Genomic DNA, 23,029 nt, shown 5'->3' with positions numbered 1-23,029 from the left:
TCGACTCTTTTGTTCTATACCGATGCTGATTGGGGTGGTTGCCCTGACACCCGCTGTTCTACTTCTGGTTATTTTGTTTTTCTTAGTGATAATTTAATTTCTTAGTCCGCTAAACGGCAGCCTACTGTTTCTAAATCTAGTGCTGAGGCTGAATATCGTGCTGTTGCTAATGTTGTTTCTGAGACTTATTGGATTCGTAACTTACTCCTTGAGCTTCACTCTCCTATTACTACAACTACTCTTGTTTATTGTGACAATGTTAGTGAAGATAATTTGGCCGGTAACCCAGTGCATCACCAGCGCACTAAACATATTGAGATCGACATTCACTTTGTTCGTGAAAAAGTTAAATGTGGTGATGTTCGGGTGCTTCATGTCCCAACTCATTATCAGATTGCTGACATTTTTACCAAAGGTCGTTCTCAAGTCTTATTTGATGATTTTCGCTCCAGTCTCAGCGTCTGTCAACCTTCCAATTCGACTGCGAGGGTGCGTTAGAATAATATATTTTTATTGATAAAACATTTTATATAATCAATATGATTATATAGAATATTGGGTAAATATTTAGTTTCCTAAACTATAGATTGTATTATTGTATATATTATCATTCCTTCTAATGAGAATGGACACCATTCAACCAATCTATTCTTTCAATAAGGAATATACAAATGTTAAAATGAAGTTAGTGGAAAATATGTGGAAACTATAAGCATTATTAAGATATTAAAATAAAAAGGAATAAGGTTATTTTTGTCCAAAATTTGTAATATCAACAACTGAAACATTCAAAACTGACAAAAGAAAACTTTTTTAAGAAACGAAGAGAGTATGTCAATATTTATTATTTTTGTTATTACCTGGTAACCCTAGGTTAATGTTTAACTTGTTCTCCAAGATAAAATAACTTTTAAATTAGAAATACCATCCTTATTTTATTGTGCAATAATGTTCAAGCTAATAATTTTTATATTGACAAGCCAATATTTTTAATTTGGTATGATCATATTACTACATTTTGATCCTTCAAACCCTTTTTCTATCTTAAGTCCTTGTTTTAGTCCAAACACTATGACTGTTCACGCTATCTTCAACTACGGCCAATCTTCAACCCATATCTTCCCTTAAGAAATATCTTCCTTCCCTTGCACAACTTTTTTCCCCCTAATCCCTAACTATATTCATCTTGTTCCTTCAGCTATATTGTGTTTCCAACGGCAATCATGGTCGACCCTGAGATTTGAAAGATTCGGGAAAATATTAATATGGACTCCTAATTACTAAATATACTTTTATAGCACCTAACTATTAAATATTAAAGCATTATTTTTCTAATTTTTTTGATTAATTTAGGCATAAGCTTCTCTTACCCCTTATAAGATCGGCCGTGCTGCCAATATATAATATGTTCATGAGTCACAACTTAATTCATATTTCCATAGTATTCACTACCAAAGCAAGCCTATAACCACATATATATTACCTTAAATTAATGTATATAAGACCTAATAAACACAGTAGTTCGTTTCAGAAGTCTACAACATGAATATGACGCCTCCAACTACCCTTATCCCTAGTCAGGCCCTCAAAGAGGTTTAACACATGCAAGTTAACTCTCATTTACTCATCCCAAATTCTCCTGGGTCTGCCTCCACCCCTCTTACCCTCTACTATAATGCTTTCTACCGTCCTCACTGGGGCGGCAAAAGTCATTCTCTGCACATGTCTAAACCACCTCAATTTATTTTCGCGCATTTTCGAGAAATAGTGGCTACCCCTAGTTTATCCTTAAACTCTTGGTTTCTAATTCAACCCATCAATGTGTGCCCACACATCCACCTCAGCATACGCATTTCTGTGACTTCCATCTTATGTTCAACAAACTTCTTTACATACCAACATTCGGTCCCATATAGTAGGGCAGGTCTGATTGCTGCTCGGTAGAATTTTCCTTTTAACTTGCTTGGGAATTTTCTATCGCATAGCACCGCGGTGGCTGCTCGCCACTTGAGCTAACCCGCTTGTATACGATTATTTAAATATCCATCAATCTCCCCATCCCTTTGAATGAACGATCCAAATACTTGTATTTAATCGTACTTTTGACAACTGCTTCATCAATGGACACCTCTGGTTCACCTGCCAGTGCTGTCCCACTAAAGTCACAGTGCAAATACTCGGTCTTCGTACAACTAATGCGCAACCCTTTACCTTCTAAAGCTTCCTTCTACTCATCCAATTTGTTACTAACCTCCTCTCCAGTTTCTGCTACCAGCATTATGTCATCAGCGAAAAGCATACACCACGGTACTGTCTCCCAAATAGATTTAGAAATATCTTCCATAATGACAGTAAAAATGAAAGGGCTTAGAGCCGATAGCCTTGAGGCTATCCCATATGACACGTCGTGGTATGCTATCATATGCTTTCTCCAAGTGAATGAATATCGTATGTAGATCTTTCTTTCGCTTCCTATATTTCTCCATCAGACTTCTCAAAACATGAATTGCCTTAATGGTTGACCTTCATGGCATAAAACCGAATTGGTTCTCTCTAATCACCGTTTTAATTCTCCTCTCTATTACTCTTTCCCACAGTTTCATTGTGTGACTTAGAAGTTTGATACCTCTGTAGTTCCCGCATACTTGCGCATCGCTTTTGTTTTTAAACAAAGGTATTTGGGGTGCTATTCCTCCATTCTTCTAACATCTTATGTGTCCTCAGAATAATATTAAAGAGGTTACTCAACCAACTAATGCCCTCTTCTCGTAAACCCCTCCACACTTCAATCGGGATGTTATCTGGCCCGACTGCCTTTGTTCTCCCCATCCTTTTGAGTGCTTCTCTTACTTATCCTGTTGTAATATCACTTGTTCACCCATATTCCAGTGGTCTTTGGCCGTCAGAAATTTGATTTTCTGCGTCCTTTGGCCCCTAGAGTCATTGAGTAGTTGAGAGAAATGCTGTAGCCATCTCGTTTTGATGTCCTCTTGTCTCAGGAGAACTCGTCCGCCCTCATCCTTGATATATTTCACTGCCTCTAAGTTTTGCCTCTGCCTGGACCTAGTCCTTGCCAACTTAAAAATCTGCTTCTCCCCCTCTTTGGTGTCAAGATTCCGATACAGTCCTCGTAACCACAGTTTGTTGCCTCCGTTACCGCTTTCTTTGCCGCCCGTTTTGCTTCTTTATAGCTCACTCTCTTATCCTAATCTTCTGTGCATGCCATAAGATCCTTAAATCTCTTGTTTTTATCCTTTATCTTCTTTTCCACCTCATCATTCCACCACCACTACTCTTTGAACACTTTTGGTTTACCCGACGACACCCCCAAGGTCTCTTTTACCACTGTTCTAATGGTTTTTGCCATGTTCACCCACATTTCATTCACATTTTCTGACTGACTTGGGAAGCCCAATAAACTTATCTTGCTTGACAAGGTTATGACCATATCCCCTTTGAGTCTCCTCGACATGATTTTCACCCTAGACTCGACCTTCTTCTCTACGATTTTCTTCCTCGTCTTGAAAACCATTACTAGAAGCTTGTGTTGGGTGGGCATCTCTGTACCCAACACCACCTTACAATCCAAGCATGAGGGCCGATCTCCCTTGCACACTAAGAAATAGTCAACTTGGGTTGCATGCCCTCCGCTCTTATATGTAATTGAATGCTCTTCTTTCTTTCTAAAGATTGTATAATCAAATCTTTTGCTAGCGCAAAGTCCAACAAATTCTCTCCACTCGCATTCCTTACCCCCAAACCAAACCCTCCATGTACCGAGTTATAGTAGCCTGCATCTCTGCCTATATGTCCGTTAAAGTCCCCTCTTAAGAAAACTTTCTCATCCTCGGGGATAGTTCTCATGAGCTCTCCTAGGTTATCCCAGAATTCACACCTTACCTGCTCATCGAGTCCAGCTTGGGGCCCGTACGCACTGATAATGGATATGATTTCTTCCCTCACTACTATCCTAACTAGCATAATCCTGTCATTACACCTCCTAAGAAAATTATTAGCTATGTAATCATATATAAAGTCGTTCATTTCGGGGGCTTTGTACGGTTGCGCACACCCCTTAAACCAGCATGTTTGAAAACGAAAATGTCCAATTGTAATATTTTATAATGATTATTATTCTTAAATATTTTCCACCAACAAAATTGTCATGGTGTATGCTATTTTTCATGCGGGATAAGCTAGAGAATTCGAATGGGAATTAGGAAAGAGGAAATAAACATTATATAATGAATTTTTTCTTCTCTATACTACTGTTTTATAATAAACTTATGTTAAGGAGTTAATTGTTTTGTAAAAACTAAAATTTTTTAAGTAAGAAAAAATAAGTCTAAGGAATTAATAGTCTACTTTATGGATGTTCATTGTTTAAAAACTAAAAAACAAATACAATACCGATCTATATATTATATACTAATATAGAATATTTGTGCTACGCATTTAGCTCTTAGTATTGACATATATAAAAATATTTCCATTTGTTTATAAATAAATTGATATAAAGCTAATAATTTCATGTGTAAAGTTAAATTCATAATTATTTTTAAGTGAATTGACATAATGCAATGGATTTTTTATGAGAGAATAAAATAAATTTTAGCATATATATTAATAGAAATTGAATGTGCAAATGTAGAATAAAAGTAAATTTATTTATAGTTGAAAGTACTTTAAATGTGGTTCTAATTCTGACTAAAGAGTCAAGTATATTAAAAAAAATCAGATAAAGTTTTTTGATCAAAAGATTTTTTCTAACATATTAAATGACCTCAAAATTACCTTAGAATCACAATATGATGTATCATTTTTATTAAAAAAAAAACTTTTTAAAAAGGAAAATTCATTTAGTGACTAAAATAGTTTATGTTGGCCTCTTAAGGTTTTGATGATGACTTTACTTTTAAATAAACAAACATATTATTAGAGATTGTTTTGTAGGTACATATCCGATTTAATGTGAATCGTTGATGAAGCCTATGACTTGATTCGTGGAAGAAGTACATGTCTCAAATATCCAAGAAGTTGGGAAATTGCTCTGGAAAACAGTCTGCTGTTCCTAGAGTTGAAGTTCTGACGAATGTTGTAGATGGAGACAGTGTGCTGTTCCTCATGATACAGGTCCGAAGAAGACATTGACTGGAAGATTACGAAAATTATATTTTCTGTTTTTGGTTAATGTAAAAGGTTAAAATTTAATTAGTTGCTTAATTAAATTTATTTATTAATTGGCAAAATAATTTTAATTCGCCTAAAAACATGGAGAAAATCAATTCCTTGTTTATCTCCTATAAACTCGGAATTCAAGAGACTTGTTCTCTACTTTGAATTGGTCTCCTACAGTTTAGGATCTCCTTGACCCATGATGATTTAACCGTGTATACAGCAGTTACATTCCACTCCCACCTTTAACTAACTTCCCGTTTTCTTTGGGAGTAAGTTAGTTATGGAGAACGTGGGATGTGTGCAGCTCCTGGAGAACATGGGCTGAGTGCACTACTTGCTGTTCCCCTTTAAAAGAGGGAACTTACGGTTCAGATGGGTATGCATGAATTAAGAGTGTCCATCAAAAGGGAGATTTATTTGAGAAAAATATTCTAAGTTTTTAATGCCAATTAATTCATAATATTTTTCTTAATGCAACTATTTCATTTTGATCTTTATGAATTGGCCTTGTAAAGGGTAATTGAGTGTTATTGTTGTAATTAGACTTGTGGGAAGTCTAAGGGTAGTAGAAGAGAGAATCGTGAGAAGAGAAAGAGAAGGAGAGAATAGAAGAGAAGAGAATTAGGCCTAAGTAGAGAAGCTTTGAGAAAAGCACTTAGAGAATTAAGAAGCTTCAAGTGAAGCAAATTATTGTTATGTGTAATTGTAATTGATTGCCTTAACATAGTGAGAATTTTGAAATCCCGGGGGGTCGTGGTTTTTCCTTCTTATTAGGCCAAGAAGGTTTCCACGTAAAAATCCTTGTCTCCTTTATTATTTTTCTTTTCGTTTTTAAGTTTAAGTTTTGTCCTTTACTTAATATAATTCCGCAAAAAGTTGAGCAAAAAATCTTAAACCTACTACACAACAATTCACCCCCTCTCTTGTTGCATTCGATCATCCATTAGTATTTCTACAATTGGTATCAGAGCCCTGTTCCTCATTTAATCAGGAAACCCTGAGAGCTGTATCCTGTTCCCTGTCAAGATGTTGAAGATGAACGAGCGCATGGAAGAGGGGTACTCCACACAAAGGCCACCCATGTTCGATGGGAAATTCTATACTTACTGGAAAAATAGAATGGAAATCTTCATAAAGGCCGAAAATTATCAAGTTTGGAGAGTCATTGAAATTGGAGACTTTAAGGTGACGACCATCAACTCCAATAATGAAGTAATTCCAAAGCCAATCACTGAATATGAAAAGGAAGATTTCCAAAAGATGGAGATGAACGCTTTTGCTATCAAGTTACTTCACTGTGGGCTTGGTCCAAATGAGCACAATCGAATTATGGGTTGCAAAACCGCTAAGCAGATTTGGGACCTGCTCGAAGTTACCCATGAAGGTACTAGTGAAGTAAAGAGATCCAAGATTGATTTGCTAATGTCCAAATATGAAAGATTCGTAATGGAACCTAGGGAAAACATTCAAGAAATGTTCACTAGGTTCACAAATATTACGAATGAGTTAGTCTCTCTTGGTAGAATCATTCCCGTTGATGAACAAGTTAGAAAAGTGCTTAGGAGTCTTCCTCAAGACGAACGCTGGAGAGCAAAGGTAACAGCCATTCAGGAGTCCAAAGATTTCACCAAGTTCAATTTGGAAGAGCTGGCTGGTTCTCTTATGACCCATGAATTGCATTTGGGAACAGCTGACAGTTCCCGAAACAAAGGACTGGCTCTAGCAGCTGATGATAGCGATGAATCAGAAACTGGTGAAGAGGAAGCAGCACTGTTGGCTCGAAAATTCAAAAAATTCTTCAGGAACAGAAGGTATGGTAATCAAAGGAATAACAAAGAGAAGGGAACACCGAACTTGAAGACAAGTTTTGAATGCCACAAGTGTGGGAGCACTGAACACTTCATCAAGAATTGCCCTCAATGGAAAAATGAGAAGGGCAAGGGAAAAGCAAAAGAAGTTGGAAGACAATATAAGAAGGGTAATTTCAAAACAGATTTTAGAAAAGCAATGGTAGCAGCTTGGGGAGATACGGAAAGCGAGGCTGAGACAGAAGCTCCAGTGGAGGAGGAAACAGCAAACCTATGCCTCATGGCATCTCATGAAGAATCCGAAGAAAAAGAGGTAATGCTTTCTGTACCATCTCCTAAACAACTGTCCAACATGAGTAAAAACGATTTAATCAAATTACTCTTAGAGAAACAAGAAAAGCTAGATGAAAAAACAGCTAGGTGTCTCCAGATTGAGAAAGATCTTAACTTAAGTGAAGATCATATCTCATATCTAAACTCCTTTAGAATCGATGTACAAAGTAGATTCTTTGATTTGCTAGATAAGAATATCATTTTGAAAGAGCAGTTGGAAAAATTAAAACAGGAATTTATCACTCTTAATATTGAATTGAATCAAAGCAATTTGTTAAGATCAAAATCGGTTGAAAATGATAAAACCACTCACATGGTTAGCACTAAATTTCAAAGGTTGAAATCAAAATTAGAATCCTGCGAAATTGAAAATGAAAATTTGAAAAATAAAATAAACTTAAGAGGAAAAGGGAAAATCAATGAAATTCCCAAATGGATTCTAAATGCTAAAACCAAAAGTAAAGAAGGTCTAGGCTATATAAGGAATGATAAAAAGAAAAAGTTCTATGTAGATCTCCCAAGTAGCAAAATATGTTCCTTCTGTGGTAAAAGTGGACACCTAAAACATCAATGTATAAAGAAGGAACAGCATGTCAAAGCAAATAAAAATTATGTCGAACGTACATGGATTAAGAAATGTGATTCAAATATTGTCGACAAGGAACCCAAGGATGAATGGGTTCCTGCACCTAACCACTAATTTGCTTTGCAGGATCAAGTGAGGGGGAACAACTCATGGTATCTCGACAGTGGGTGTTCCAAGCATATGACGGGTGATAAATCTAAATTTCTCTCACTTGAAGCCTATGATGGGGGAACAGTAACCTTCGGTGACAACATGAAGGGTGAGATAATCGCCAAAGGAAAGGTTGGAAGGTCTAGTTCCCATGCTATTGATAATGTATTTTTAGTCGAGAATTTAAAACACAATTTGTTAAGTATTTCTCAATTTTGCGACAAAGGTAACTTTGTTAAGTTTACTTCTGAAAAATGCATAATTTCTAGGAACAGTACAGGAGACCCTGTGCTGGAGGGAATCAGAAAAGGGAACACCTATGTGGTGGACCTGGACACTGTTCCCAGAAACAGTCTAACGTGTTTAAGTGTTATTGAAGAAGACCCACTTCTTTGGCACAAGCGTCTAGGTCATGCTAGTTATTCATTGATTAACACTTTAAGATCAAAAGACCTAGTAAGAGGATTACCTGCAATAAAATTCCTTAAAAATGAAGTTTGTGATCCTTGTGCTAAAGGGAAACAAGTGCGGTCATCCTTTAAATCAAAGAACGTTGTGACTACCACTAGACCATTAGAATTAATTCATATGGATTTATGTGGACCAATGAGAACACAAAGCCGTAGTGGCAAAAAGTATGTGTTTGTTGTTGTTGATGATTATAGTAGATTCACGTGGACCTTATTTTTGGCAAGCAAAGATGAAGCTTTTGATGAGTTTGTTTCCTTTGCTAATAAAACACAAAAATCTACCAATAATCAAATTGTTCACATTAGGTCTGATCATGGGAAAGAATTTGAAAATTCAAACTTCATGAATTATTGCAATGAACATGGTATAAATCACAATTTTTTCGCACCTAGAACACCACAACAAAATGGTGTGGTAGAAAGGAAAAATAGGACCTTAGAAGAAATGGCTAGGACCATGTTGATTGCTAGTGGTCTACCTAGGAATTTTTGGGCAGAAGCCGTTAATACTGCATGCTATACATTGAATCGTGTACTAATTAGACCAATCACTTCAAAGACACCCTATTAATTGCTCAAAGGTGTTAAACCAAATATTTCCTATTTTCGTATATTTGGATGCAAATGTTTTGTTCATGTGAATGGAAAACGAAACATAGGTAAATTTGATGAAAGAAGTGATGAGGCAGTATTTCTTGGTTATTCATCACAAAGCAAAGCTTACAGAGTATATAATAAGAGAACAATGAGTGTAGAAGAGTCTGTTCACATAATCTTTGATGAAACTAACTTTTCAACAAGTGAACAGGAAACAAGTAATATTAAAATAGGTCTTGCAAATTTGGAAGATGAAGATGAAGGAATAAAAGTGCAAGATCGAGGAACAGCAAGCGAACAGTCGATACAAGAAGAGGCAGAAGAAACTGACCAAACCCAGGAACTGCCAGCACAACAGGACCAGCAGACTGTTCCCAATCCAGCTGTTCCCACAGATGAACAAAATGATCCAGTAGCTGAACAGAATGTCAATCAAGTTACTGAACAAGAACATGCTACTGTTCCTTCAAGAGAATTTGTGCCTAAACCTTGGAAGTATCAAAGATATCATCCTCTTGATTCAATTGTAAGTGATATAAATAAGGGAACACAAACTAGATCTCAATTGAGAAACTTTTGTGCACACTTTGCGTTCCTATCATCACTTGAACCTAAAAATCACGAGGAAGCTTTGAAGGATTCCGATTGGATAGTTGCCATGCAAGATGAATTAAATGAGTTTGAAAGAAATAAAGTGTGGCACTTGGAACTCAAACCGAAAAACAAGAAAGTTATTGGTTTGAAATGGGTATTTCGGAACAAGCTTGATGAGCATGGAATAATTGTTAGAAATAAAGCTAGACTCGTGGTTAAAGGTTATAATCAACAAGAAGGTATTGATTACACTGAGACTTTTGCTCCAGTAGCAAGGTTAGAGGCTATCCGAATCTTAATTTCTTTTGCTGCATTTATGAATTTTAAACTATATCAAATGGATGTGAAATGTGCTTTTTTGAATGGTTATCTTGATGAAGAAGTTTTTGTGGAACAACCCCCAGGTTTTGAGAATACCTCTTGTCCTAATCATGTCTACAAGCTTGACAAAGCCCTATATGGCTTGAAGCAAGCACCTAGGCAATGGTACGAAAGACTTTCAAAGTTTTTGATTCAAAATAACTTTGTAAGAGGAAAAATCGATAAAACCTTGTTCTTTAAGAATAAAGGTTCTCATATTTTGGTTGTTCAAATTTATGTTGATGATATTATTTTTGGTGCTACTAATGATTTATTATGTAAAGAATTTGCTAACCTTATGGGTACAGAATTTGAAATGAGCATGATGGGAGAATTAAATTTCTTTCTTGGTTTGCAAATTAAACAAACTGAAAATGGTATTTTTATTCATCAACAAAAATACATTAAAGAACTTCTTAAGAAATATGGACTAAACAACTCTAAAACCAACCACACACCTATGGCTACCAATGTTAGACTAGATGAAGACCCAAATGGGAACAACGTAGATCAAACCATGTATAGAGGCATGATAGGTTCTTTATTGTATCTAACTGCAAGTAGACCTGATATCTCTTTTAGTGTTGGTTTATGTGCTAGATTTCAATCAAATCCTAAAGAATCACATCTCACGGCAGTAAAGAGAATTTTGAGATATCTGAAGGGAACAGACGACTTGTCCCTATTTTATCCTAAAAGTGATGTTTATGATTTAAAAGGTTTTAGTGATGCAGATTATGCAGGTGATCTTGTTAATAGAAAAAGTACATCAGGTATGGTACAATATCTTGGCTCATGTTTAGTTTCATGGAGTTCCAAGAAACAAAACACAGTTGCATTATCCACTGCCGAAGCTGAATACGTAGCAGCAGCAGCTTGCTGTTCCCAAATGCTCTGGATAAAACAGCAACTTAGAGATTTTGGTATTAAAGTTGAATGCATTCCTATTTATTGTGACAATACCAGTGCCATATGTATATCCAAAGATCCAGTGCATCATTCACGTGCTAAACATATACACATTAGACATCATTTTCTAAAGGATAACGTAGAACACAAAAATATTGTATTGAAGCATGTTAACACAAATGAACAAGTTGCAGATATTCTGACCAAACCACTTCCTAGGGAACAATATGAAAAGATGAGATTGGAACTTGGTATGATCAAGCTCCACTAAAGTTAGTTGCATATATTTCCCATTGAAGCATCATGAGAATGAAAAGGTCAGGAATCAATCTCAATATCTTGATTGAAAATCAATTATTGCATGGATCAAGTAAACACGTAATAAAGTTTGTACTATGAATGTTTTTATGTTTGCATGTTGTTAATTCAATCAGACCAAAGCAATGTGTTCATCATTTTCTTCATAATATTTCATAAAATCATAATTAATTTTCTTTATTTCTTATTTTATATTTTATTCATATTTAACATTTTTATACGGCCAAACCGTCTGAGAACTTTTGGGAAAACGGTTCTTCTTCACTCAAGTAATGCAAAGCAATAAAGAGATGGGACTTGGAGGAGTAACCGTCACTTCAATAATTTAAAAACCCCTGCTTCACGTCACCTTCCCAAACCTTCTCTCAATCTCTCACTCAAGAACCGTCCTTCTTCCTCTCAAAAAACCTTCAAAATTCAAAAATGAAAACCCCCAAATCCTCTAAATCAGGCAAGAAAACTCCGAAATCCTGTATGCCTGATCAACCAAAACCACTAAGGGTAGTACTTCCACCTCCATTACTGCAGGACGCACCACCAACACCAACTGAAATTACACAAGAATCACCGAAACACTCCACTGAACCCACCAGTACCAAAAGAAAAATGTCAACAGGTGGTTCATCTTCTAGAGTAGTTAAGCGATCGAAGCATGTTGATCCAAACAGCGCAGAAGAAGTCTCAAAGGAGATGACTGTAGCGTTCGGGTTGGACAAATATTGGTATGATTCTACGAACTTTCCTAGATTGCATGAGATTTTACAGTATCAAGAATGGGAATTGTTAATGTCAAATTTCAGTTGCAATTCGATTTTTCCAAACCTAATGAGAGAATTTATTGTAAATTTCTCTAATGATGGCGGTATGTGTACTAGTGTTGTTAAAACTGTTAAAATTGAATTTAACAGCGCTTTATTAGGGGAATGGTTTAATGTTCCCAATGTTGGTTTCGATACATATCATATTGGGTCAAAGATTGCATTTTCTGGCATTAATGAACGAACAATTTTAAAATTTTTAGGAATTGATCAAAAGGGGAAGATCAGTCACAATGTTCTGTCCCCTATGCATAAATTGTTGTACAATGTTGCTCGCAGATTTATCTTACCACGAAACTCAAAACGTAGTCAAGTGAGTTTGCGTGATGCCACCTTGATTTACTGCATGGAAAAACATATTAAAATAAATTTTCCTTCGTTGATGATCTCTCATTTATCAGACTGCATTGAAAAGAAAAGTTTTGTGGATCAGCTAAACCAAATGGAACAACGCCTTGGTGCCAAGCTGGACACAGTGGAGGTGCAGACTGAGTACATTGATGAAGAGACTGACCGTTGATCCCTCTGCTCAAAAATTTAATGATTTGTTGGCTGTATCACTTATCAAACAATTTTTTTTTTGCCTTGTACCATCTGGGGTACATGGTTGTTGTAACTTTGAACAATTGCTACTTTTCTTTGTTTTTTATTTTCATGGTCTGAAACAATTAACTCTATGCAGGTTTAATCATTGTTCATAGCACTTGCTTTTATTATTGTTGTTTGTTGTTTTCATCACTAACAAATCTATATGGTTTGTGCTGAGATTTGATAACTTCCATTTCTTTTTGATTGATGTCAAAAGGGGGAAGATTATGCACAAACTTAACAGGAGTAGTGAATACACAGTTACATATCTTGTTGATTTATATTGATTCTTATGAATGATATGTGTGCTGCTGTGTTTATGCTAGTTTAGTGATCATCTGTGTTGCTAAGTTTGTTGAAGTTCTCATGAATATTTGATTCTGACCATATCCCCTTTGAGTCTCCTCGACATGATTTTCACCCTAGACTCGACCTTCTTCTCTACGATTTTCTTCCTCGTCTTGAAAACCATTACTAGAAGCTTGTGTTGGGTGGGCATCTCTGTACCCAACACCACCTTACAATCCAAGCATGAGGGCCGATCTCCCTTGCACACTAAGAAATAGTCAACTTGGGTTGCATGCCCTCCGCTCTTATATGTAATTGAATGCTCTTCTTTCTTTCTAAAGATTGTATAATCAAATCTTTTGCTAGCGCAAAGTCCAACAAATTCTCTCCACTCGCATTCCTTACCCCCAAACCAAACCCTCCATGTACCGAGTTATAGTAGCCTGCATCTCTGCCTATATGTCCGTTAAAGTCCCCTCTTAAGAAAACTTTCTCATCCTCGGGGATAGTTCTCATGAGCTCTCCTAGGTTATCCCAGAATTCACACCTTACCTGCTCATCGAGTCCAGCTTGGGGCCCGTACGCACTGATAATGGATATGATTTCTTCCCTCACTACTATCCTAACTAGCATAATCCTGTCATTACACCTCCTAAGAAAATTATTAGCTATGTAATCATATATAAAGTCGTTCATTTCGGGGGCTTTGTACGGTTGCGCACACCCCTTAAACCAGCATGTTTGAAAACGAAAATGTCCAATTGTAATATTTTATAATGATTATTATTCTTAAATATTTTCCACCAACAAAATTGTCATGGTGTATGCTATTTTTCATGCGGGATAAGCTAGAGAATTCGAATGGGAATTAGGAAAGAGGAAATAAACATTATATAATGAATTTTTTCTTCTCTATACTACTGTTTTATAATAAACTTATGTTAAGGAGTTAATTGTTTTGTAAAAACTAAAATTTTTTAAGTAAGAAAAAATAAGTCTAAGGAATTAATAGTCTACTTTATGGATGTTCATTGTTTAAAAACTAAAAAACAAATACAATACCGATCTATATATTATATACTAATATAGAATATTTGTGCTACGCATTTAGCTCTTAGTATTGACATATATAAAAATATTTCCATTTGTTTATAAATAAATTGATATAAAGCTAATAATTTCATGTGTAAAGTTAAATTCATAATTATTTTTAAGTGAATTGACATAATGCAATGGATTTTTTATGAGAGAATAAAATAAATTTTAGCATATATATTAATAGAAATTGAATGTGCAAATGTAGAATAAAAGTAAATTTATTTATAGTTGAAAGTACTTTAAATGTGGTTCTAATTCTGACTAAAGAGTCAAGTATATTAAAAAAAATCAGATAAAGTTTTTTGATCAAAAGATTTTTTCTAACATATTAAATGACCTCAAAATTACCTTAGAATCACAATATGATGTATCATTTTTATTAAAAAAAAAACTTTTTAAAAAGGAAAATTCATTTAGTGACTAAAATAGTTTATGTTGGCCTCTTAAGGTTTTGATGATGACTTTACTTTTAAATAAACAAACATATTATTAGAGATTGTTTTGTAGGTACATATCCGATTTAATGTGAATCGTTGATGAAGCCTATGACTTGATTCGTGGAAGAAGTACATGTCTCAAATATCCAAGAAGTTGGGAAATTGCTCTGGAAAACAGTCTGCTGTTCCTAGAGTTGAAGTTCTGACGAATGTTGTAGATGGAGACAGTGTGCTGTTCCTCATGATACAGGTCCGAAGAAGACATTGACTGGAAGATTACGAAAATTATATTTTCTGTTTTTGGTTAATGTAAAAGGTTAAAATTTAATTAGTTGCTTAATTAAATTTATTTATTAATTGGCAAAATAATTTTAATTCGCCTAAAAACATGGAGAAAATCAATTCCTTGTTTATCTCCTATAAACTCGGAATTCAAGAGACTTGTTCTCTACTTTGAATTGGTCTCCTACAGTTTAGGATCTCCTTGACCCATGATGATTTAACCGTGTATACAGCAGTTACATTCCACTCCCACCTTTAACTAACTTCCCGTTTTCTTTGGGAGTAAGTTAGTTATGGAGAACGTGGGATGTGTGCAGCTCCTGGAGAACATGGGCTGAGTGCACTACTTGCTGTTCCCCTTTAAAAGAGGGAACTTACGGTTCAGATGGGTATGCATGAATTAAGAGTGTCCATCAAAAGGGAGATTTATTTGAGAAAAATATTCTAAGTTTTTAATGCCAATTAATTCATAATATTTTTCTTAATGCAACTATTTCATTTTGATCTTTATGAATTGGCCTTGTAAAGGGTAATTGAGTGTTATTGTTGTAATTAGACTTGTGGGAAGTCTAAGGGTAGTAGAAGAGAGAATCGTGAGAAGAGAAAGAGAAGGAGAGAATAGAAGAGAAGAGAATTAGGCCTAAGTAGAGAAGCTTTGAGAAAAGCACTTAGAGAATTAAGAAGCTTCAAGTGAAGCAAATTATTGTTATGTGTAATTGTAATTGATTGCCTTAACATAGTGAGAATTTTGAAATCCCGGGGGGTCGTGGTTTTTCCTTCTTATTAGGCCAAGAAGGTTTCCACGTAAAAATCCTTGTCTCCTTTATTATTTTTCTTTTCGTTTTTAAGTTTAAGTTTTGTCCTTTACTTAATATAATTCCGCAAAAAGTTGAGCAAAAAATCTTAAACCTACTACACAACAATTCACCCCCCTCTTGTTGCATTCGATCATCCATTAGTATTTCTACAGTTTATGATGAGGTAATAAAGATGTAATTCATTCAATTAATTAGATAATTCCAAAGTAATTCAAAAATATGTTTCCTTATAACAAAAGATTGTAATTTTATTCATGTAAAGTTTTACAAGTTATATAGTTTCATTGCATAGACTAATTTGAGGTGATAATTACTTTTTTAAAACTTACATAAAATAATACTCCCTCCGAATCAATTTAGATGTCCCATTTGCTTGGGTATGGTTATTAAGGATGGTGTATGGTCCATTAAAAAGGGTAAGTAATAAAGGGTAAATAGTGAAGGGTAGTTGGGTAAGTAAGGTATATGAGGGTATATTCGTAATTACTTGTGTGAACTAAGGATATTTAGGTAAAAAAAGATTGACAAAAATAGAAATGGGACAACTAAAAAGACTTTACCAAATAAGAAAATGAGACTACTAAATTGGTTCAGAGGGAGTATAAATTTAAATTGGTGTGATTTTAAAAACTAAATATATTGTTTTTTATATGAGGGCTAACTTTCAAATCATATAAGTATTTAATAAGGTAGCAAGTTTGTTTTTATTCTGTCTCGAATGTAAACATTGTCATTTGACAAAGCATGGTAAATAAAACATTTATTTAGCAAGTATTTATTATTGTACGAAGTATGATTGTACGAGGTATGATCGTAAGATATGACGTAGTTATGGAGTAATAAGCAAGTAATTAAATACTCGTTTAGTAATTTTCGTGGAAGTGGCTATATTCTTCGGTGAAAGAATCAAGTCCTACGAAACGGGATATTTAATTTAAATTTATTCGTAAGATGATAGATAATCAAAATGATCGAAAAAAAAAATAGAATGTCTAAGGTAGTACATAAAAAGGTGAATACAATTTGCATGCACGGGCAAATGGTAATCTATATGCGACAGAGTATATGGAGGAGTACAACTGTAAAAGTCGATTATTATGAATTTATGGGCGGAACCAGAAAATTATAAAATGAATGTCGATAATTTAAAAAAATATAATTAATTGCGTTAAAAAATTAAAATGAACAATAATTGATAAACGTAATTGTCCATGCCGAGTTTTTATTTCCTAAATACGACGCATAATGTCATCATGTAGATTATATAAATTTAATAACTTAACAAGTTGAGTTTATTTTCAGCGTATCGAGCAAATATTAGTTTAATTTTAACAATTTACCTTTTTATTTCGTGTAGTAGTATTTATTATATTTTCTTTTTTAGTATGAGTCACAATATTTTATTTTTATTCACATATTTAATTTTTTATTTTATTTATGTATTTTTTTTCAATAAACATTTCTTATTTAAATTTAAATTAGTAAAGTACACATTTCATACTTAAATTCAAATAAAAGTTAAATATAAAATAAATCATTAAAATATTAAATATCGACAAAAACAGAAATTAATGATTCTAATTAAAAGATTATATTTTTTCTAGTTCTATTTTACTCCATGAAAATATATATTTACATGACAAACATAATATACTAATTAAGGAGGTGTTTGGTAAGAATTTTTTAATAGCAAGTAAGAGATTCAATTACCATTACTTTATATTTTTTATTTGGTATAATTATTAGATTAACACAATCTCTTTCTTGAGGGTAATGGATATCCTTATTTTGATCAAGTAAATATTTCCTTTATAACTTTATACCAAACAATATATAACTACAACCTATACCCTTACCCTTACTCTTTTTTATTATTTCCTTTTCATTATATTTTATGTTCCATTACCAAACACCTCTAAAAGTATAACTTATCAACCTCATTTCTCCATTATTTCGACACAATCTAAACATTATATTAACAATTTAACATGATTATCTAACAAGACTTGGAAGAAAATACTAAATAAGAAGAATTACGGTTTGTGAAAATGGGGGATTGAGATTAGAAATTAACAAAAAATAAATAAAAAAAAGGATCAACAATAGGAATGGCCGGATGGGATATATTCATCAAATCAGCAAAAGCCAACAAAATATGAGTTAGAAGGGTTTGAACTTATGATCTTTATGTTAAAAGTCAATTTCTTTACCAATTTATTCAATAGGATTTCTAATATTGTGTTTCATCTCCAAAATTTGAAGTGATGTCAGTTAACATTACTGACCTTATATTGGATCTGCGCCTGAATGAATTAAATGATGGAGAACTGTGAGTACTGCATGCATCTACATGTCCAGTGGCGGACCTAGTTCAATACTACTAAGCTATAACATTCACTTTTGATAATTTATAATTTTATTATTATTAATACTTTAAGATAGCAATTGCAATTAATAACTATTATAAGAAGGAAATTGTTAGGCGACTGTCGGTTCCTTCCTCTTACACCATTGACTCTATTTCGGTGTTTTCTAAATTGGTGTTGCCGACTTGTTGCATCCTATTTACACCATTGCATCGGCTGTCGCATTCTAAATTTTATTGTTGATATTCGTCCATTTTTAGTCGCGCCCATTTGGCCTCTTCTACACACTACAATTCTCCCATAATTAGGTAAACTATTGAAATTGAATTAGAATTTAGAATTTAATTTAGTTTTGTATTGTGAATTTAAGTATAATTTGATTTGGGTATAATTTTTTTGCTTTAAACAAAGATGTATAATTTCAATTTTATTTGTGTATAATTTAATATATTCGCTTTACTTATTTCATTTGTTTTTTCAACACTATTCATCAATTACTTTTATTATGTAATTTGTTCTTAATCTATAAGTTACAATAAAGTCATGTGGTATCTCGTTTAATTCGTCTTATAATTGTAGATTTCATTAATATCAACTTTTTATAATTATTATTCAAGCAAAATAAGAGACATTTAAGATTGAAAACGTGCATTGGTAAATATGCCAAAACCAAATGGAACAAGTAAAGAGAATATGAGGGAGTATAATTTAATAATAATTTAGTTTTGTATTTTTGTATGATTTAGTTTAACTTTAATTTTATTTTAAGACGCCTTTATTAAGGTTGCAACCCCATATTTCGAATCCTAGGCCCGCCACTGTACAGGTTTATACCCAAATTAAATAATTTAACATTCAAACTGTTTATAGAAAATTAAAACGATTGACAATTTATTATATTATATTATATTATTATTATAAATTATAATTATAATTGTCAAACATTAGAGTGAAAACGCTAGTTTGAATATTTCTCGTCGCCCGAATCTAGAAAGCAGCAATTAGAGACCAGCCACAGTAAACATCTTAATCTTACATGAGTAACATGACTTAATTAAATAACAGGATTATTGCAAAAATGAGTATGTACTCAAATAACAGAAAAGACTATTACACCTTGTAAGATTAATTCTTATTATATTCAAACTAATACATAACAATAATGAAAAGTAGAAAGCAAATATTACACGCATTATTGTGTTAAGGTTTTTTAGTTGATTAGAATATACGGAGGCATCATCATCGTATTCATTGTATATAAGGAACTATAACTATTCATAAAGAGTCGCTCACTCGAGAATAATCATCAGAAGTTCGAGACAATTACAAATATTGTTTTATAACAGTAACAAAAACTCTTTTTTATTATTGTTCTTACTTATTATTACTTCTCCGTTTCTAGAATTAAAAATAAAATCTTTTTGATTATAGATATATTATTTTATTAAATAATTAATTTGATTGAGGAAAAGTGAAAACTAAAAACATTAAAAAATATATTAAATAAAGTTAGTGGAAAAAATGAAAAGAGTATTAAAAAATATTTAAAACATTAGTGGTAAATAGAAATAATCTTCGGATAAACAACAAATAAGACAAGTTATTTGTGGGATCAACTTTAAAAAATATTAGGAGTACTTTTTAGCCAACAATAACCTAATTTGAGTAAGGTTTTATATTTGGAAATGGGAATATTAGTCTTCTAAGACCAGTTAAGCCCTCTGAATTCGGGCTCTTAATTCTCTCGTTTACTTCTCCTTGTTACATCTCAAACTTCACCAACTCAAGATAGCTACTCTTACTTATATACTACATTTTACTAACAATAGTGACTCTACCCTATTTTATTATGGAAAAATAATCACGATAACGTTTTATTTATAATTTCTTTCTTTTTAACTATACTTAAAAGATGCATTACAATTTATTGTTCCCTTCTGTTGTGCCTCATGAATTCCATTTAATTTGAATATTAGGAAATGTTCAACACAGATTATTATTGCGGGAAAAAAGACAAGGTCATTGACCAAATTAAAAAAGTATGATTGATGATGCTTTAAAGGGTTTGAAGTTTTTTCACACGGGGAGTGAAAGAAACCGGTTTTAGTGTTAATACATCAATGAATTAGTAGACAACACGTCTTGTATGAGACCGTCTCACTGTGATATCGGCTTATACAAAAGGTCTATGAGTAAAAAAAAATTACAAAACAATGAAAATTGAATTTAAACTTGTGCATGAAGCGGTTTTCTTTTAATAATTTGAGCTAACCCAATTAAAATTGTCTTACGGTGAGACAATCTTAATAAAAAATTAGTGATATTAAATCTTCCACCTGGTTTTAGTGTGTACATAATAATAGAGTACGAAAAACTTGTAAAAAGGAAGCGATATGAGTTAAATCTTAATTAAATATTAATCCCAATCAGCTCACGGCAACTAAATTGACCAACAAACCTATTGATAGAGACAGAACTGATGCATATATGATACGTATTCTAATCAATTCAACATTAACTTTTAACTAAATTTAATTCAAGATTAGCTTAACGATTATAATAAAGTATTATAAGGCAAGGAACTTAATGATTTTCCTATAAAGAATCAAGAAAGAAAAAAAATATACTTACGGCCAGATGATCATTAATTAAAAAAATTTTAGTTTATTTAGGTGAGGTATGATATTATGTTACTTTATTTTTGGTTTCGATCCTCCAATCCTACATGTGAACTAAAATAATTGTAGGGATATTTTTTTAGAGATTAAAGAATATTTGAAGTGGCTTCAATTTGCGATGGAAAACGTAAAGATCGCTTCGAATGATACACTTGTAACCAGCCACAAATACATAATGCATTTGTGACTTAGAGCTGAGTAAACTAATAGTAAAAACTAAAATGTAATAATTATGATGAATATTGAGATATAATATTATTGTTGGACGTTAATTTATTTTAGGAAAAATATATTTAAAATAATTTAATTCTGACTAATAATTAGTTAACTCAAATTATCCTTATAATTAATGTATTCTTCTCGTAATAACCCAAACTTTTTATGCATCTTATCAAAATACTCTTGATTGTAATTCGGAATATCACTCTAATAATATTGACACTTTGTGTAGAGAGAATACATTCTCTTCTAAAAAAATATCTCCAAACAAGATTATAAATTGGTGGAGTTGACCTTTTATTATTGATTAATATTTTTACCAAATTAGAGTTTTTCAAAGTATTTTATGTCAACCAATAGTTATAGGCCTAGTCGCGTAGATAGAGGTGTTGGGGGCGGACACGGCTCTCCTTAATTAAATTTTTCCTTTGGCGTAGGTTATTTGTTATAAAATAGATATTTGTATAGCACTTAAAAGGATTTTGATATATGAAAATTATGGTTATTTAAAAATTTACAATTTATATTTAATAATGATAATTACAATATATACGGTCCGTCTCTGTTATTTATTCAAACACCCGTTTAAGTTTTATTTAGACTTTACATAAAAAAGACTATTTCTTTCGATTTTTCTAAGGCCATGAAATATCAAGAAAGACACTGCTCTAGTGGATACTAGTTGAGAAGAAATTTTTATTAATTCTAGCGGCTCGAACAATTCTAATCTTGTGTTATGTTTACGTCCCATTCTCATCTTAAGTTTTTGCATTGCCAATGTCAATAATAATATAGCACAAACGTGTATATATAAATATGGTGATCTGGCCAACATATATATCTTCAAAATATACATGCAACAACATAATTAAGCTTAAATTGTTTTATTTTGTATTTCAAACATAATCAATAATAATATGCATGCATGCAAGGTAGAACACTTAAAAGCTAAGTCGACACAAAAATATGAATAAATAAATATAAAACTAAAGGAGCGAGTAGTTTTTAAAAAGCTAGAATAATATGCAAACCTTCATGAGCAGGTGTATTAGGTGGGCAATCATCAGAATCAGCAAATGCACTGAACATGTAAACAACCAAAACCCATAAGACTTGGAGCATCATCATTGAATAACATTTGCTACTCCGAGTTGCTGAACTCATGATCTATCTAGTTAGCTGATCTCCAGGTGTTTGTTTGAGGGTTTTTCCAATAAGGGGATTTATATATGAAATGATTTGATTTATTTGGACTTTGACACTTTTCTTCAAAACATTCGGAAATGTTAGACGCAAAATTGGCAAAGCTTAACTTATCCAAGTTGGAAATTCCTATTCGATCGGCTGACAAATCTTGAGGATATGCTTATACTTTTCAAGGGGATGTGGGAGAGCCGAGTGTGACAGGACTATTTATACTCTTTAAGCCAATCACCACAATTAAGCAATCTTAATCATTCATTTTTACTATAAATTCCAAGTCATTGATTTTTGTTAATTTTAAAAATTATTAAATATGAATAGATTATATATTTAAGTCATGTGCACTTATCTATATCAATTTATACATGACATTTGCTACCAACAATCAATCAGAAATAATTTTTTTTGTTAGTATTATCATTAATAAAAAAGGCAAGGTTGCGTACATTCTGAAGAGTTGAATAACTCTCTGTATTAGGGTTTTTTGTATTAATTTTGGTTGATGATAAAACTGTTACAAGCACTACAAAAAAACAGCAACTTTTCGACTGCCCAAAACAATCGAAAATAAGTCGTTATAGCTCTATACAGACTGATTTCCGACTATATTGGAATAGTCGTTCAGAATGGTCGAAATTTCATTTTAGTAGGAAAACATTCGGTAATTCCGACTAACCATGGTTAGTCGAAAAATTAGTCGGAAATTTCAACTACCAAGTTAGTCAGAAAACAGTAGGAAATTTCCGACTAATTTCCTACTAATAAATAGGTGGAAATTAGTCGGAAATTAGTCGGAAAACACTATTTTAGAATTTATCCGAAAATAACAAGAAAAAGGTTGCTAAAAAAATTTTCGACCATTTTTCCGACCAGATTCTGACCACCAGATTGGTCCAAAAAAAAATTGGATGAAAAATTGGCAACCTCTACA

General features: G+C 32.9%; 1 protein-coding gene across 1 annotated transcript in view; it reads right to left on the bottom strand.

The window, feature by feature from the left end:
* LOC130805195 (probable LRR receptor-like serine/threonine-protein kinase At1g07650) overlaps positions 1-22,200 on the bottom strand; it is a 35,555-nt gene extending 13,355 nt beyond the window's left edge. Inside the window, exon 1 of the mRNA XM_057669860.1 lies at positions 21,927-22,200. Within this exon, the coding sequence (XP_057525843.1) occupies positions 21,927-22,059 (133 nt within the window). The 5' untranslated portion in view covers positions 22,060-22,200. The remainder of the gene's footprint in view (positions 1-21,926) is intronic.
* Between the last annotated feature and the right edge of the window lie 829 nt (positions 22,201-23,029).

Source organism: Amaranthus tricolor, chromosome 2 (genome assembly GCF_026212465.1).
Source record: "Amaranthus tricolor cultivar Red isolate AtriRed21 chromosome 2, ASM2621246v1, whole genome shotgun sequence".
In the NCBI taxonomy this organism is placed as follows: domain Eukaryota; kingdom Viridiplantae; phylum Streptophyta; class Magnoliopsida; order Caryophyllales; family Amaranthaceae; genus Amaranthus; species Amaranthus tricolor.
The sequence above is the reverse complement of the archived record's forward strand: the minus strand, read 5'-3'. Positions and strand labels throughout refer to the sequence as shown.